This window comes from Homarus americanus, unplaced genomic scaffold (assembly GCF_018991925.1).
Source record: "Homarus americanus isolate GMGI-L3 unplaced genomic scaffold, GMGI_Hamer_2.0 scaffold45698, whole genome shotgun sequence".
NCBI classification, from domain to species: Eukaryota; Metazoa; Arthropoda; class Malacostraca; order Decapoda; family Nephropidae; genus Homarus; species Homarus americanus.
This window is the reverse complement of record NW_024735554.1, coordinates 8,130,671-8,151,099: the sequence shown is the minus strand read 5'-3', so window position 1 is coordinate 8,151,099 and position 20,429 is coordinate 8,130,671. Positions and strand designations below refer to the sequence as shown.

Below are 20,429 nucleotides of genomic sequence, written 5' to 3'. Positions count from 1 at the left end.
CAAACTTTTGGTCAGGGAGGAATACTGTGAGAAAGAAAATTTAACGCTGGTTAAAAAGGAACGGCACCCCCAATACATTAAAGCGAATGACTTTCTATCTTCATAAAACTTAAAAATTACATCGACAAATACTTTGATGTACATGAAGGAGGAGATACGCGACTCACCGAAAACATTGGTCTCTGACGCTAAGTTGTGACAGTATCAACACTGAAAACTTCAATATCAAATGGTTCTCTACCCAAAAAGACCTTAATTCTTATCGCACCTGAGGCATTGCGGTCCCGTGCATTATGGGTGGAACCCATTAAAATTGAGATCCATTGGAATTATTACTTACTGGGATTGGGACCCGTTATTACTAAGCTCCAGTCTTAATGGTTAGGTCAGGTTGATACCAATTAGGGCTGGGACCTGTTTGACCAATCAACATCTGATATAGAGGACATGACGCCTCCAAAACAGGAAGCCATAACAACACGGTGAGGGTCATTTTATATACGTGTAGCAAGAGCTTTCCAGGAGAGATACGGATGCCTCTAAAACAGGTGAGTGTGATCACTGTAACCACTTGAACGGCGTGAAGGGGCGTGAGGGGGGGAGCTTTCATATAGACAACACCTGGATCACAAGCGACAACAAAGATGGTGTAAGGATAAGGAGTGGTTTTGACGTACGCGTGAAGGAATGGGGGCATCACGTTGACTCACTAATAGGGGAGGGCCACTGACGTCCTTAAAGCGTAACGTTCCTTTAAAACTGTTGAGGCATGCGTGAGGCTCCATACTAAACTGATAATAAAACGATAAATTGAATATGATAACTTGGGCGTACCTGAGTTATGGTGTGTTAATTGTCCCTTTAAGAGCTGTTTTAACTCACATTTACCTGGAAAAAGAAAAAGAAAAATCTAGTTGAGATTACCTGCACTCTATACCACACACACACCGCTACATACTTATTCACACTTAACTTACTCGTACAGGAACCCACAAAGGCAGAACCAATGATCTTAAGCATTAACTTATGCAAACTGGATGACTAAGAGAACCTGTTCAATATGTCAAGAACACAACAGTAGTATCAGTAGTAGTTACCTTGTGCTGGTGGAAGAGGAAGCCCTGGCATCGTACAGGGTCACCTCCTGGCACTGTCTTGACACTTTTATGACACCTTATGGCACTTGACGACACCTTGCTGCAATCCATGGAATATTTCACACCTTGCGACAGTTCAAACCACTTTGCAACACTTTACAACATTAATGACACTTTACGACACGTTGCAAGATTTTAAAGCATTACTGGTACTTTATTGACACTTTACAAAATCAATAGCACTTAATGTCACTTTGAGAGACTCCACAGCACCTTGTAGCACTTTTTGACACAGTATGACACTATTGTATGTTGCATAGACACTTTATGACACGTCATGAAACTATATGTTTTTTTACAACAGCATGGAACACTGACCTTTAGGGTACTTTGACAGCTTAGGACACTTTGGCACTTTAGAACATTTTGACAACTTAAGACACTTCATGACACCTCTGACACTTAATAGCTTTTTTTCATTGTGCACCATATCATAAGGCATTATTAGACTTGATGGCACTTTATCAGACTATTTATGGTACTCTAACACCTTATGCCAATTTATGACACTTTATACCACTCTTATGACACGTATGGGTGTTTTTGGCGCCCACAATTACTTTGTGAAAGTTATAAGTCTCCATGGCATAAATACTTGACATCACTTATAAAACGCCACAGCCCAAACACGTTATGACACTTACAAACACGTTATATTACATGTGATCACTTCACAATACTCAAAAGCACTTTTTGAAATTGAAGTCCACTTTGAGACACTTATAACTACTTTACGACACTTATAAATATTATGTGACACTTGCAAACTCTACATGACACAAACGCTTTACTACACTGACGAACACTATGAGATACTTTGCAGACCTCGTCAATTATAGTCTCATCACCGGCTGTTTGTTTGTCTATAAGCCGTCGTATACGTCCTTACTGGCACCAAGGCAGAGACAGCACTGTGAACGTGACGTCTTCTTAAAGGTCTTTGTCAACATTCTCATAAATCCGAAACCACGAAACGAGGCAGATTCAAGACTTGAGCGAACCGGACAAACTTCGTCCCAGTACTATAACAGACTGAATTTGGTCGTGTTTAACTAATTCGTTTCGCCACACATGTAGCTTTAGACATCTTTGTCTTTATATGTTCTAATTATTAAGTATAAGGCAAAGTATTACACAAGATTATATGACAATATAATCAACTAGACACTGCGGCAGCGAAAACGATCGAGGAGGTTTGTGTTTCTGGAGGTGGAGAGAGGGAGGAATGCACCCAGCGAAGATGCCGGTTAGGAATGTTGAGGCCGTCAGGCTGTTTGGCTTTTAAGTGGCGCTAACTGTACAACAGCTACCATGAACTGTTTATATATATATATATATATATATATATATATATATATATATATATATATATATATATATATATATATATATATATATATATATATATATATATATATATATATATATATATATATATATGTGTGTGTGTGTGTGAAAAAGCATAATTACAACTTGAATTCATAAATACGTTCGTGTGCTGTTGTAGTTAAAATACCACTGAATGTGAAAGCCAGGGATTTCTCAGCACTTTTTCCAATAGCGATATTACAAATTTCCATCAGAGCTTGCAACTCATTTTCTAAAAGTCACATAAAACATCACTGCATATAAAAAACGGGGAACTAGACTCCCAAATGCCTTGTTTCAACACCGACTCTAAATTTACACAAACTATTATTGAATATCGGACACCAGAAAAAAAAGATACCATATTCTTTTTTCGCCCATTTTTCAACCAAACTTATACTTCGAAATAGGAAATCCCATCTGCAGAAATTCCGGGTTAGTTCTGACCAATACTTTCCCTGCAGTAAGAGTCGAGAATACCCTTCCAATATTTCATTACCAGCAATATTACACCTTCACCGATAAAAAAAAAAGAGTATGGTATATTTCCTTCTGACTTTCATAATGTCCACATTTTATTTATTTTTTCTTATAAACTAGAATAGAACGAGGATCTCTTCTCCTGATGATACCACAATAACGCTGAGGTAAAACCCACCTTAGAATTGACGTCCTCTCGAAAATCAGGAAAATTATGGGAAGATGGTGGGTGTGGGAAAACCTGATATCCGGACATGGGTTTGCGTAATCCCAGTTAGGGGTATGTTAGGTTGGTGATAGTTTAATTAAGGTTTGTTTATGCCAAGGGTAAGGATAGGTTAGGTGTATTTATTCATTTTTTAAGGTAAGTTAAATAAGTTAGTTTTTAATTAATTAGATTAGATTCTTATAATAACTTTGAGTTGTGTTAGTTTAGGTTACGTTACGTTACAACACGTTACGTTAAGTTACAGTTTTGTTATGTTTTGTTATATTATGTAATGTCATGTTATGTTGAAGGTAAGATTCCCAACATTACTAAAAAAAACTCACTTAGATGATTCTAATATTAACGTTCCTCAGAAAGTAACAAAATATCTATTGAGCATCTTCAAGGTACTGCACACGGAAGTATATACTTTACATAATTAAACAAAACTAATAAGTCTCTCACAAATCAACACACTTAAGTAGTCAGAAGCAATATATTTCATTTATGTAAACAATTCTTAAAATTAACTTGGGTCATATATGTAGCATGAAAATTAACTTGGGTCATATATGTAGCATGAAGATTAACCTGAGTCATGTATGTAGCATGAAGATTAACTTGGGTCATATATGTAGCATGAAGATTAACTTAGGTCATATTTATATAGTAATAATAGCCATACTGACATACGTGAAATATGAATACCTCGGAAAACATCTGAAAATCTTTGGTCCGAATTTTCTTCTGGTTTCTAAAGTTATAGATATATATTGGCTATAGAAACCAGGCAATATAGAATGGAGAATTAAACCATTTTGAAACTTCATCTCTTAAAACTTCAGGGAAAAATACATACATGACCAAACCCGTGGAATATAATACTAAAAGTCTCACAATTCTTTTTCGGGTTCACAGAAAAAAAAGTCGTTAATTATAGAAATGATGGAACAAAATTTGGAATTCTTTTATAAAATTCCTTTTCACATATATTCAAATAAAAAAAAATACCAAAAGTTATGAATTAATAAAAGGAAATAAATATTGATTACCTTACACCCACAATCTATTTTTTTAAGTTACAGAGATTAAAAAGAACACTATACAAATAAATAAATACTAACACAAAAAACAAGTTCTAATTCTTTCTCACATTTCCTAAATTTACAAAAAGATTAGCGAATACAAACTCCATAAACATGTAATAATATCCAATACCTTAAAACCAGACTCACAAACAGACAGACTAATCATAATAATATATATAAACAAAATACACGGAATGGAAAGATGAGTCTTACAATTTCAAAATTTTCGTCACATTTTCCCGAGTTGTAAGCAAAAACGAATGTATAGAATCTATGAACCAGTGGGTAATTCTATGACGCGGTAAAGAAAAGAAGAAGAGGAAGAAGAAGAAGAGGAGGAAGAGGAGGAGGAGGAGGAGGAGGAGGAGGAGAAAATGTTTCAGACATAGTAAAAATATATGAAAACTATATAAACCCAAAAAAGTGGAAAAGAAAGCCTTATATAACCGGTACATAAACCAGAGAAAGTAAAGGAGAAAATATTATAAACCAAATAAAGTGAAGAAGAAAGCATTATATACCCGTGACATAAACCAGAGAAAATGAAGAAAAAAAGCTTTATAAACCAGTACATAAACCAGAGAAAGTGAAGAGGCAGATCTTAAAGACACTGGACTCCTGGTCGTTCACTTAACTTTTTCCTCGTTTCATTACTGGGTGTTGACTGTCCTTATCGACGAAACTGCTATCATACCGCCTTAAAGAGGGGAGAGAAATAGGATGATAACGTCTTTCTTTTTTTTGTAAGGTTTTGTCCACATTACGAGGGCGTGTTCCTGGATGTTGTTTATGTTATGTTGAATGTGTGTTGAATGTGTATAGGATTTGTTCCATAACTACTACTACTACTATTAGCCACACACACTCACATACAGATCCCATCCGTCATACACACATAACTACCACTATCATCCTTTACACACACAACCACACACACACACACACACACACACACACACACAACTACCATTACCAACACAACCACCACTGACACCACCACCTCAATACAACCACCACGATCACCATCACACACAACCACCATCACACCTCAATACAACCCCCACCATTATCCTCACCTCAGCAAAACTAACCACCATCAACCACCACCATCACCATCACCTAAGAACACCACCACCAGCTCAACACACAACTGCAGCTTCTCTCTTGAAAAAATATTTTAGTGAGGTACCTACTATCTCCTTCCCAAGCTGCACAAGAATAAGCTGATGTTCCCCTGCAAAAGAGTCTCTCCAGATCTCCCCAGTATAAAGTAACTGGTATATACGTTGAGGATATCTGCAGTGTTATCCGTCCAGGTCTACTCACATAAAGTAACTGATAATCATGTTGTGGATATCTGCTACATTGTGTTTTTTCTTTTCATTTTGACTAGAATTTAAAGAAGAGATGATTTTTTTTATTTATTATTATAGGATAGTTTAAGGGTTCAAAGATGACAATATGCTGTTTCTGAAACGTCTGTGTGTCTGTGTGTGTGTGTGTGTGTGTGTGTGTGTGTGTGTGTGTGGATAATATATATAGTGTACCATATTAACCAATCCTGAACACCAGGGCTAAAGTTTAACATGCTGTACAAACATTTACCCGAGTTACTAAAACAGTTCCGTACTAACTTTGACCTCATGAACTGTTTCTCTAATTTAAAATGCAAAACTCCTCTGGATCGTATACTGCTTTTTTACGTATGAAAAATTCCGGTAAAAATATTTCAGTCATTTGGAAGTATATCTGTTTGTGTATAGTGTTGGTTTAGTCAACTTTTTGTATGTCTCTCCTGACTGACTGACTGATAGATCTATTCTCCATCGTTTTTCTTGACTGACACACACACACACACATACAAATCCTGTATGAAATATAAAACAAATAAATGAAGAACAAAATAACCTATATACAAGCAACTGAAAAAAATGTAGAGTTTTGGCCCACAGGGAAAAGGTATTTCATTAAATATGCAAAACCCAATGGGACGTATAAGATGCGTGTTTTTTTTTTACCTGGATGCGTACCGTAAATAGTCCCACTGGAGATGTACGATATATTAACATGTAAAACACCTGCAAGTCGTATAAAAAGCTTGTCTATGGGCATTTGGTTTTATGTAAATGGATCTGGACGAAACTATATAATAAATTTGGTTCTCTGTTTGTCTGTCTGTCTGTCTGTCTGTCAAAATGAAACCCCCCCAAACTCGACAGCCAGATGGAACCACTCAAGACTGCACACCCAATTAAAACAAAAAGCCAATTACACACGACTACACTCCTACCATTATCATTATTCAAGGCCAATTTCATAAGACTGCACCAGCATAATAGGGAGAGAAAGATAAATAGAAAGGAAATAAATAACATGAGGTGGACAATAAGAAAGAGAAGAATTAGTATAAATGAATAGGGATAATAGATAAATGGAGAGAGAGAGAGAGAAAGAGACAAGAGACAGGCAGATGGACAGAGAAATCGTGATAGACAGAAAGAAACACACATATAAAAAGAGAGACAGAGACAGAAAATGAGAGAGAGAGAGAGAGAGAGAGAGAGAGAGAGAGAGAGAGAGAGAGAGAGAGAGAGAGAGAGAGAGAGAGAGAGAGAGAGAGAGAGAAAAGAGAAAAAGAAAAAGAGTGACAGATAGAAAGAGATATACACAGAGATAGCCAGATAGAGAAAGATATAGATAAACAGAGAGAGAAACAGAGTGACAAAGCCAGACAGACAAACCGATTAGACATGTTCTTGTTTTTTTTTTCTATGTAATCTTTAATAATCGTCTCACAATACCAGTTATTATTTCCTCTTAACATTTACGCTAAGATAAGAGATAATTGTATTGTGTTTTATATAGTGACCCCACTGTTATGTCGCGTCACTGTAAATATTAGATCGGGATATTGTATGTTTGTATGTATGTATGTATGTAATGTATGTATGTATGTAACGTATGTATGTATGTATGTATGTATGTATGTATGTATGTATGTAATGTATGTATGTATGTATGTATGTATGTATGTAACGTATGTATGTATGTATGTATGTATGTATAGTATGTATGTATGTATGTATGTATGTATGTATGTATGTATGTATGTATGTATGTATCCTCATCTCTTAATATTCCTTCAATATTTCACTCAAATAACTTATAGACACACATTACCTGCATTGGAATTATATAACGTACTATAATAACATATAACGTCATCTATTATAACACATTTATACAACCCACTATAACATATACGATAGTCTTGCTATATAATTAAGCTTTTATAGGGAATTACGGAACGCCTGTTGTCTTAGTATGAGATTACAGGCTGGGTGAAGGATGAGACAGGTAGAGAGACAGACAGGTAGACAGGCAGAGAGGTAGGCAGGTATACAGATAGACAGAGAGAATGGTAGAGAAGCACAATGGTTGATACAAAGAGAAAGACAGACAGACAGACAGACAGACAGACAGAGAGTAAAATAGAGGCAAAAGATACAAAAAATATAGAGAAAAAGAAAGAAAAAGACAGAGAGAAAGAGGTAGAAAGAGAGACAGAGACGAAGAAACACACACACACACACACGCAGACTGACTGAGTGAGAGAGAAAGAAAGATATAATGAAAAAAACAAAATATAATCATAAAAAATAAAGAAATAAATGAAAGAAAAAGAAACAGAGACAAAGACACAGAAACACAAACAATATAAAGAAAAAAAAATGAATAACATCAAAGGTTCACTAAAACAGGCAAACAAAAAATTGGCATCATCAACAACAGTATACAGATAAACTCCAGCTAACTAACATAGACGGCTCATTGGAAACAACAACAAAACCCTCCCAAGTATAACAAAGGGTCAGAGCTTTATAGAATCCAATCTGAAAAAAAAAAAAGAAAAAAAAAGAAATGCAACTCGATCCCTCATATTCTAATTAGTGTTTACCAATAAAGATCTGATCCCCTTGTATATAGAGACGTATTGTATCTTTGTATCTTTGTGGTTGGTGTATGTGTTATCGATGGATGCATAGGCACAGGCACAGAGGCAGAAGAATGATAGATTGATGCATACCTACATACATATACAGTATACATAATTAAATATATACATTTATACGTAGATAGATAGATAGGTAAATAAACTCAGAGAGAGAGAGAGAGAGAGAGAGAGAGAGAGAGAGAGAGAGAGAGAGAGAGAGAGAGAGAGAGAGAGAGAGAGAGAGAGAGATAAATATATAAAGATAGACAGAGAGAGAAAAATGTGAGGATGGATAAACTACAAGATAATATTAAGAGAAAGGGAGACAAATAGAGAAATATAGGAAAAGAGAAACAAAAGGAGAGAAGAGATAAAAATAAAAGGAGAAGAGAGAGAAAAAGAGGAAACCCCAGAGTCACTAACACGTAATGCTACAAGCAGGAGTAACTTTGTCTGTTGTTATTCTTGGTGCATTCTCCTTTGCACACACAAGCTTTTGGGCAAGAAGCTTTCCCCTTCTGTGAGTTGAACAAAGGAGAAGAGAAGCAGAGAAAGTAAAGAAGGTGCATGAGTGCGTGTATATACCCACTCAAATATAATAAAACAAAAAGATGAAAAAATACATTGGGTAAAATACTAAGAAAGAGAATGACAGTAAAAAATATAACACAGAATAACAACATCGGGCCTATAGACGTATAAAGAGAGACACACAGCCTCAGAGATTGCCTGGGGACCTGGCAGACAAACCCTGTGAAAGACAATACAAGAAAGTCCAATTAGAGGAGAAAAAGCAAACAAACACGTATTCAAAGCTTCACATTTTCACTCCTTTTTTCCAAATAAGAACCACCGCCCTATGCCCTAACATTTTCTTTGCATAAAAGACACTCATTAGCAAACTCACTGAGAATACTTAACAAGCCCTTGAATCCATCCCCGCCCGAAACACAGAAAAAAAGTTAGATAAAGAAGCATTCCCTTTAACTACAACAACTTCCAACTATCCCTTTCCACCCATCCCGGCCACCCTCCCCCATCCCTTTCCACCCATCCCGGCCACCCTCCCCCATTCCCTCCAAGAAAAAAAAGGAATACAAAAAGTCATAGTCAAAAGTTCTCTCTCTTACTACTTTCATCGTTTCTCTGCTTGTCAGGTCCCCCAGTAGTAATAGCGTAACGAGCCATTACAAGTGTAGCGAGTTGGGAGGTGTAGGTTGGAAGAGAGAGGAGAGAGAGAGGTTGGGGTAGACTTAATGACATTAGGAAATAGTATCGTTGTATCCCTGTTTGGGTTAGGATCCTCTCTCTCTCTCTCTCTCTCTCTCTCCTTGACAAATTTTCTACAACAAGGACCAGGGTGATGTGTCCTTGGTCTCAGATAATACACATTGAAGACAAAGACGATAGGCTCAGTAGTTAGAAGAGAAATACTTTTAGTGGGTCTCCTTCCTCTACCTTCTGTGCCTCTAGGGAGCAGCACACCTCCATCTCTTGCTGTTGGTAGCCACTCTCCTCATCCTATTGCCTTCTTTCATGTTATCAGCAGCAGGGAGAAATAGAACTTTTTACAGTATAGATGGAGAGGATGAAGCCATTGGGTAGAGGGACCTGAATGCCATTTTTAATCACATTAGGGCGTCATTTCTGTTCGCCTACCCAAGCCTGTCATTACCTAGAGAAAGGAAAACCTATCTGCCGTTGACTACTGGTGCTGGTGTTATAGTTAAGGGTCATAAAGACGCCCAGAGCAGTACACTCGTGTCTCCGCCACTGCTGGTATCCGCCGGGTCGATGGGCAGTACATTCACAGGGAGGAGCTGAAGAGGTATGACCGTGTCGTCGACAGAGCAATGGAGCCGCGGAATCAAGGAGGGTTCACAAGGTAGAAATGGGGGTCTCAAGTTGAGTGGGCTCGACTCTCAGGCAGCTGCTTGGGTAAGTAGCTAGCTGCCTGGCTGGCTAGGTATTTGGCTGGCAGGCTGTCTTTGTAGCTGGCTGGTGGACTGGCTGCTTAGGTAGCTGGCTGGATGGCTGACTTCTTAACTGACTTGCTGGCTGGCTGTATACCTTGTTGGCTGGTTGGCTGGTTGGCTGGGAATGCTGGCTCGCCGTCTGGGATTCTTCTTGGCTGGCTGGCGATCTGATTACTAGGGTGGCTGACTGGCTTGAATTTCTATTGATCACCCAAATGGCCGGATGGCTTACTAAGGTGGCCCGGTGGCTTGCAATGGCGGCCGGGTGGCTTGTAATGGCGGCCGGGTGGCTTAAAATGGTCGCTGAGTGGTTTACAGTGATTGCCAGGTGGTTTACAATGGTGGCTGGGTTGTTTAGAGTGGTGGCCAGGTTGCTTATAGTAGTGGCCGAGAGGCTTACATTGATGGCCGGGTGGTTTACATGGGTAGCCAGGTGGCGTACAAGGTTGGCCGAATGGCTAACTGTAGAGTGGTGGCCGGGCGGTTTACAGCAGTGGACAGGTGGCTTACAGTGGTGGCCGAGTGGCTTACATGGGGTGGCCGGGATGGCAATAGAGTCACGCCCCATAACTATATATATTGTGTTAGTGGCCGCCCAATACTCCTCCCAGTCTGGAATCTGTTCCTAGGAATGTGTTGTCTGAAATCTGCCGCCAGAAATTTGGTGCCTGGAATTTGAGGTTTAGAATTTGGTTCTTGCTAACCTGTTCCCTGAAATCTGGTACTTTAAATCTTTCTTCAATCTGCTGTCTGGTATTTTTTAATCTGTCTGGAATATGATAGATTGACTCTGGTATTTGGAATCTAGTGTCTGGAATCTTGGGTCTGGAATTAGTGTGGAATATGGTATTTGGAATTTGTTGTTTCGAATCTGTTGTCTGGAATCTGAAGACTGGAATCTGGCATCTGGAATCCAGTGTCTGGAATCTCGTGTTTGAAATGTGTTTACTTTATTGTTGTTGATTTGTTTATGTTCTATGTTTTTCAGTATTTTTGTTTTGATACAACGTAGTGACTGTGTTTTTCGTCAGTGATGTAAAATTTTATCACATCGGACACAGGAATCCTTTGGACCCTAACACAAAAAAATTAATTTACCAAACTTTTCCTAACGTACCTCTAACTTAATCTTAACCTATCTCATATCTAAGCTAACTTAACTAAACTTAGTCTAACCCTAAATTGATGTAACGTAATGTAAACTAATCTACTCCTAAACTAACCTAACTTTACTTAAGTCACGTCTAACCAAACCTGACTGACTTCAAACATAACTTACCACTGTATACCAGCACATTAGTTTTGGGTTCCAGTTCCAGAGATCAGTTAAAAGTGATGTTCTATCGATTCAGGGTGTAGTAACACCTTTGGCATGCTATTATTATTATTATTATTATTATTATTATTATTATTATTATTATTATTATTATTATTATTATTATTATTATGATTATTATTATGATTATTATTTATTATTATTATTATTATTATGATTATTATTATGATTATTATTATGATTATTATTTTTATTATGATTATGATTATGATTATTATTATTATTTTTATTATTTTTATTATTTTTATTATTATTATTATTATTATTATTATTATTATTATTATTATTATTATTATTATTATTATTATTATTATTATTATTATTATTATTATTATTATTGCAGTAAACAATATTGAAACAAAAACAGACTACAAATTCGTCGTCTGAGAATCAAGCAAAGGTAAACAACACAATGATACAAGAAAAACCAAATAATGTACAGACAATGATCAATAAAAATGATACACAAAAGATACAACTTACAAAATATTTTACTGGTATATAATTTCCAAATTATTTTAACATTTACTTTGATAATAGAGATGGAACTTGCTGTAAATCAAAAACGTAATATAATGTTAGATTCTCATGTTGTTGGTCATACGAGCTTGAAAATTATAATGTTGAGCGGGTGTTTTATTGTCAATAAAAATGGCGAATTACACAAGGAAATATGGAAAAGCTGTATCCGGGTTATATATGTATGTATGCAGATTTCAGTGTTGCCGTGATATCGAAAAATACATATTTATTACACAGCAAAAAGCTTTCCATGTCTGTTGCAGAGCAGTTCACTTCAATTTGAAATAGTTGGTTATCAACTGAAACTGACCGAGTAACATATGTATAGGATCAGGAATAAATTGAAATAAAAACGTGAATGACTACAGAAGATAAGAATGAAAAAAAGTAGAGAAATAATATAATTTAATCTTGTCTTACTTAGTTTGGAGCATAACAAGTTAGTTCAGAGATGCTGGAGAAAGTTACTACATGAAACAGTCTGTTCTATAAGTAAGGAAGAGGAGTGAAGTGCTGTATAGAGAAAGATAATTTAGACCAAGAGACACACACTGCAGTACACCCAACCATACACATCTATAGTACTGATAATTGTACATGTTTTAGGACGTGTATGTTCATAAAATCAAAGTAGTTTAGGATTTATGTTCAGTATGGTAGCGTTCTTAGTCATTCCCATTATTAAACTAGTATTAGTCAAATTGCATCATCCTAAGTATCTAATACGATTCAATAGATCAGACATCGAAACTTATATTCCTGTAAGTTTCAGCAAAATACACACAAGGAATCCTGTAATATACTAAACGAAGTGACTTTGTAGCTGTACTTGGTAACCTCATCTGTTCTAAATCAACCACATCACAGTTATCTCACGTATTAGATCGTGTTTTTTTTTTTGATGGACTTGATAATAAGCAAATCATATACCTGGAAACCACGTCTCATGTCATTCTAGCAAATCACATCAGCCCCACGCAAAACATCATGTCCCTTTACGATCCAGATAAAATTACGACAGATCACAAATCGAGATTCACTCCTCTTTGTGGCCCAAGTCAGCTGCAGCTGCGACCCCGATGAGACCAACTTCATGCATTCCTCAGCCCATCCAAGTCGACCTAAACTTTGGATTAGTGCTGGACAAGAATGCTGGCTCCTGAGTTCCCACCAGACAACCGACTCCACCAAGAAAATAAGATTATAAAATATTCATATTTTTCCCTCAGGTCTTTTCTCCAACTATGAAATTACCTATAAATCTGCAGAAGTATAAAACAGTTATTATATACAGATGTAGGTATTTATCTATTCCCAAGAACAAGAAACAATAACAGGCAAATTAGCTTTGATGATGATGATGATGATGTGTGTGTGAAGGTAAGTTACATAACCAGAGTTAATGAAACATGGGTGGTAAAGACCGTAGACTTTCTCAATAATATTCATCGCCTGTGCAAGGAACATTGGTGGAGGTGTGTGTGTGTGTGTGTGTGTGTGTGTGTGTGTGTTGTTACGCCGTCTCTTAATTTACTTAAATATCCAGGTCCTAGGCGTAACTAAACAAAAATGTGAAGTAAATTAAAAGGGAATAAAAATAAATAAAGTAAACCTTTAAGAATTTAATTAATTAAATATTAACACAATAAAGAGCCTCGTAGGCTGTCACAACAAATTGATTCACCATCGAAACTTTTAAGACACAAATGATACTAAACATCGAAACCTCAAAAGAATAAAAATAAAGCATTGGATTACGTGAACACTGCATAAACTAACACTGAAATTAACTAACGTGAAACAACACTGAACTACTTAAATGTAACGAAGCAAATACTGATGGACATAAATAGAGACATAAATAGGTACTCACATAGATATACCACATTGGTGGCGACAGGAACAACACAAATAAATTAAGTGTAAATAACAGGTGACGAGTGTCACTCAAAGGATGTGGACTGTATGACAAGAGGACTGAACTAACTCTGTCAGTTGGTGGGTCCTATATATAAGGTCGGCTCCCGCCAGGCAACCCGCCGGTGGGTCGTTGAACGATGCAGATGGTCGTTAGAGAACAAAGAATACTTGTTACAATACTAAATAAAGAAATAAGATGGGCTTGAACAAATAATGACAGTTAAAAGCCTTAACAGCACAGGGTAAGGTGACTAGAATATATAATAGTAAATTTAACACATCATTACAGGAATAATATGGAGCAACATGGGAGCATGTTATATATAAAAAAAAATAGAAAAATACGACACGGTCGTAACAATGTGTGTGTGTGTGTGAAAAGGTAACTTACATAACCAGAGTTAATGAAACATGGGTGGTAAAGACCGTAGACTTTCTCAATGATATTCATCGCCTGTGCATAGAACATTGGTGGTAGTGTGTGTGTTACTATTCTTGCAATGATATTACGAATTCGTAACCAAATAAGTGCTAGATGGGGAAAAGCTCAAACTACAATTTCAACATAGTGACAGTGCAAGAAGTAGTATTTACTGGGAGGAATACACTGGTTTATTACAAGTTATTGATAATTTTACAATGGTTGGGACTGTGTGTGTGTGTGTGTGTGTGTGTGTGTGTATGTGTGTGTGTGTGTGTGTGTGTGTGAGTGTGTGTGTGTGTGTGTATGTGTAGTAATAGAGGGGTTGAGGAACATTTATTAATATTATTATTATTACCATTACATTACCATTACCATTATTATTATTATTATTATTATTATTATTATTATTATTATTATTATTATTATTATTATTATTATTATTATTATTATTATTATTATTATTATTATTATTATTATTATTATTATTATTATTATTATTATTATTATTATTATTATTATTATTATTAACAACAATATTATCCATATGCCGATAAATCCAATTGCTGTGTAAGTCAGGTATATACACATACAGCTAAACAGGCAACAGACAGGTTGAAAGATTGATAAGTCTTGGCCAATAATGCCTTCCACCCACTCTCTCATCCGTACCCATAACGAAAGCCACCAACGCCCATGAATCACGCCCACCAATCTCATCAGGAATAACACAAGCCAACCCATCTGTTATCTGCGTTAGTTTCGTCTGGGTGAATATCATTAACTCTATATTGACTCTGGGTGTGTCTATGTGTCTGTTTGTCTGTTTGGCAGTGATATAGCATTGACGTGATGTAAACTCTCTCTCCCTCCGATACTGACCATATGCTCTCTCTCTCCATCATTTACATGGTATTGGTCTAACATATTTAACCTTCCTCTTTGTTCCACAGAGAGATCGAGTGTTTCCACGGCATCTGTGACGAGGATGGTAACTGCGAGTGCCTTCCCTGCTACTCTGGCACTAGCTGTTCCACTTACGGTAAGTTCATACTACTGCTACTATGACTACTATTGTTGTTAAATTTATTACTACTACTATTACTGTAATTACTCCCTACTATAACGACTACTACTGGAATTACTATTACGTCTACCATTACAGTAACTAATGTTTACTATAACTACTACTACTACTACTACTACCACCACCTCTACTACTACTACTATTGCTACTTTTATTTTACATGAGGATATCTAAGAACAAATTGTATTGTACTTTGATAATTAACATAGAAGGACAAACATTTGGAAGACTTAAAAATAGCACTAAAGAATAGGGGTAAAAATAACTAATCCGTGAGTGATATTGCCCCCCCCCCCAAAAAAAAAAAAAATTATAACATTTTGATAAATATCTCTTAAATAATGCTTCTAATAAACTAGGATAAGTTTTTACATAAAATTATAGGTTTATCTATATATATTATTAACTAACGAATGATAGTTTTTTTGTGTGTGTGTATTTTGAGATTAAATAGAAATCCCCTTGTGTATACAGTATACCAGCAAGTTGATGGTTCGGGTAAATCTTTTGTAGTTGAGCTTTACCCCAGAGAGCTAAGGGTCAAGATTCTTAAAGATTCTCTGGTTAGATTCTTCTGCCTCCTTCCTCCCCCTCCCCCCTTTGTCATCTTCCTCTTCCCCTTATCCTCCTCTACAACCTCTTCCTCCTCTCCCTTATCCTCCTTCACCACCTCCTCTCCTCCTACCAGCAAAGGATGAAGCAATCAACATGAAGCCGCAGTAGAGTCTCAGATCGAGACAGTTTTGGTCGTTCCCATCCTTGTGGCACAGCATAAGTGACCCATTTGTATGCGTGTTAACATCTCCTGTTACGGTTGTGAAAAAGTACCGTACAAACTTTCGAGTCTCGAGAACCTAAGAGTATTTTTTTTAGGGGGGGGGCACGAAGTGGATAAAAAAAAACTAAATTACGAAGAAATTAAATGAGCTGCCAATTTAACAGTCGTGTCAATTTATTGTATTCTTGAATCAACGATATCAGTCCATATTTAAACTGTCGCGATTTAACCATGTGCAAGAAATTCCATTTACATTAAAGTACTGCGTAAATGGATGATGAAAATATGTGATATATAAATCACAGTATTTTATATGATAACCTGCTAGGGATAAGAGAGCTCAGGAAGACGTTACATGATTATTCGTCGAGAAAATCACTGTACGTAATTAGCTTTCAGAAATATATGATAATTAAGGACCTATATCAATTAAATTTGTCAACAGATTCATCGAATATAATAATCTACTAGACATGACGTATTGTAGTTCAGGCAGGGATTCTCTACGTGTTCTCATATCTACTTACGGTGCTGTAGGTCCGGGTTGGTAGGCAGTTGGTGGGTTGGAGGTAAACAGACCCTCACTCCCTGCCTGGCTCTCTCCCCCTTGTTTCTCTTTCATTAGTTCTGGTCAGTTAAGTCGTGATGTTTTGTGTGTGTGTGCCTTGTGCTACTGCCTGCTGTTCCTGCTGCAGTTACAGCTGAGGTATTTGTCAGTTCCTGCTGCACTGCTTGGAGGGTGGGATATTGGGTGGACATTGTGGTGGAGAGGTTTGTGTTTGTAATATTAGAGAAATTATAACTCTGTGGATATATAGGTGTGTGTGTGTGTGTGTGTGTGTGTGTGTGTGTGTGTGTGTGTGTGTGTGTGTGTGTGTGTGTGTGTGTGTGTGTGTGTGTGTGTGTGTGTGTGTGTGTGTGTATGTGTGTGTGTGTGTGTGTGTGTGTGTGTGTGTTTTATAGTAGAGGTACCAGTATGTATTTATGTGGGTGTTTGTTTGGGTAAATATAAAATCACACACACACACACACACACACACACACACACACACACACACACACACACACACACACACACACACACACACACACACACACAATAATCACACTCCCCCGGGCCTTCCTAGTGGCAGGGGCTTTGTAATAAATCAGAAAGCTTTGTGAAAGGTTGAGATTACCTTGTTCCCTCCAGATGACCCACAACGAAACACTCTTACTTTTCTACCCAGGAAAATTGACACAACATTTTTCCTTCTTTACTTTTTTCTTCATTTTTTCCTCTATTTTTTCTGTTCTGGACCAGGATGAAGTCAAAGCTGGCAGGGGAAGTGAGCAATATGGCTCCTGCCTCAACGACGTAACTTTATTTAATATTTTATTTTCTGGAGCCTGTGTTGGTTTCCGTTTTATTTTCCTTTATTCTTATATTCTGTCTATTTTTCACACACACACACACACACACACACACACACACACACACACACACACACACACACACACACACACACACACACACACACACACACACACACACACACACACACACACACACACACACACACACACACACACACACACACACAGCTCGTTAACACGGGGTGTGTTTGTTGTGTTCCCGACAGCTTCTACACCTTAAACAAATTCACGTTTCGGTGGTCTTAGCGCAAGCCATCCTGTAACACGAGGGGGCAACCATTATTATTAATTCCAAAAGTAGGTTTTACAGTACATGAATCTAGATTAACAAACCACTACCAAACCTATTTTATAGTAAAGAAAAATTAAACCCTCACAAAATGTTCACACCATTTTCATGTAAATCTATATATATTTTATGTTGAATTTCTGTCCCCCTTTCCTGTCAATTATATATATATATATATATATATATATATATATATATATATATATATATATATATATATATATATATATATATATATTTTATGTATATATTAAAACATACATGAGACAGAAATAAATGGAGCAGCCTCTTATGTCTCTTCTGTCCCTGCCTTCGTGTGCGGTATTGAAGAGGAACTATTTTTTTACCTTCTTCCTGCGGCTATATTACTCTATTTTCTCTTTTGCCTACAGCCAGAATATTTTATTTCATCGTCTATCTACAGCTGTAGTACTCTGGCTGTTCTAAAGCTATAGTACTCTAGTTTATCTACAGCTATAGTTGTTCTACAGCTGTAGTAATTCAGTTGTTCTACAGCCATGGTACTCTAGTTTATCTACAGCTATAGTATTATGGTTTTTCCACAGCTATAGTACTGTAGTTTGTAAACTAAACACACCAGATTACATTATTTCAATAAACATATGACAGGAAACCATTTGTCTCATTCTTATTCTATGTAATTTTTTGTATACTTTTTGTTCAGAAGTTATTGTTATTTCTCCTCTATTGTGTTTATTGATTCGACTTCATTTGCCATCAGAAAACAATTATTCTAATGTATTTTGATCCACTTCTTCAAAACGTTTGTTTCACTTGATTTTTTTTATATTTGTTATTTTAATTTGATAGACTATTTTTATTATCGGAATATTTCTGTTGTTGTTTTTTATCTGTCTAGAAAATCGCTTCAATGTTTTCAAAGAACAAATAGATCTTTGTATATTAAATTACTTCCAAGAAATAATATCTATTCTTTTTAACTCGATGCTTTTATTTTTATTTTTATCAATCCTAATACTCTGAACTTATTTATTTTTCCATATTTTAATAATTAATTTGTTTAAATTTTTAATTCCCTTGCTTTAGTTTAGTAACTATATTTTCTTATTTTTTGTAAAATTTTTATATTAGTGTTTCAATTCTGTTATTTAATTACGTATAACACTAATTTTATTTTTATAGTAACGTTTTTACTTTTATTGAAACTCCATTCTCTTTTTTGGGGGTAACACCATATTTTATTTGTTTATTCTGTTTCCTACTGCATATTGGTGTTCGGGATATATATGTTTTGCTGGTCTTCTATACACATTTTGTACCATCTATTTCAAGGGAATAAATGTATATCTCTACATTAAATCACCACCACAAAAAAAGGCTTTTATATCAGGACCATTTTATTACCTGTTATTTACCTCTCAATCCTTTTATTTTGTAAACTCTGTTAACGCAGGGAATTTTCTTTTAACTTCTTGCCTGTAAACTTCCTACCAACAAATACAACAATTTAATTAAAAAAAAAAAGGTTAAAAAGAGGATAAGACTTTTTTTTAACAGAGGCTTAGGTAACAAAAAAAATCCCTTTCTTTTTCAGCTTCTCCTAATTTTGAACTTGTTACTTAAAATGTTTTCACTTTTAGAGGAATTTTGGTCTCTCTCTCTCAATGAGTAATATAGAGTATTTTTAAAGCAAAGTTAACAAGAGAGGTCAGTATTGTTAAGACATCTTGCGACAGGTTTTTAAAGAGTCGGTAGCGGAGGAATATTTTCTCGTGTATATAAACCCGAAAAAAAAAGAGTTTCTGAGAAGGATTTAATACCTCGCAGCTGTGTGAGGTGTCGGGAGGAGAGAGAGAGAGAGAGAGAGAGAGAGAGAGAGAGAGAGAGAGAGAGAGAGAGAGAGAGAGAGAGAGAGGGAGAGGGAGAGAGAGAGAGAGAGAGAGAGAGAGAGAGAGAGAGAGAGAGAGAGAGAGAGAGAGAGAGAGAGAGAGAGATGAGTAGAAGGGAGTGGAGGAAGGGAAAACAGGAATGTATTGTGGAACCAGTGATTGGATAAGGGTGGGAAAGAGCGATGAGAAAGAGACACAGAGACAGTGAGAAACAGAGGGGGACGTAGAGAGAGAATCAGAGATAAAGAGTACATAAGAGGAGCAAGAAAGAGAGATAAATAGATATATTGATTATATAAAAAGAGAAATTTGTAAAGAAGAGAATTAGAACAAAAAGAGACAGAGAGAGAGAAAGAAAGAAAGAAAGATATACAGATAAACAGACTAACAAAACATCACCATTCACAGACACAAAAAGGGACACTGATATAGGTTAAGTAAAAATACAACACGGAAAGGTCAGTAAAAAAAAGGAGGCAAAATGAACATACAAAAAAAAATAAAAAATGAAAACACAC

General features: G+C 36.2%; 1 protein-coding gene across 1 annotated transcript in view; it reads left to right on the top strand.

The window, feature by feature from the left end:
- LOC121871477 overlaps positions 1-20,429 on the top strand; it is a 180,025-nt gene that overhangs the window by 87,511 nt on the left and 72,085 nt on the right. Inside the window, exon 3 of the mRNA XM_042373825.1 lies at positions 15,424-15,512. Coding sequence (XP_042229759.1) covers positions 15,424-15,512 — 89 coding nt within the window. The remainder of the gene's footprint in view (positions 1-15,423; positions 15,513-20,429) is intronic.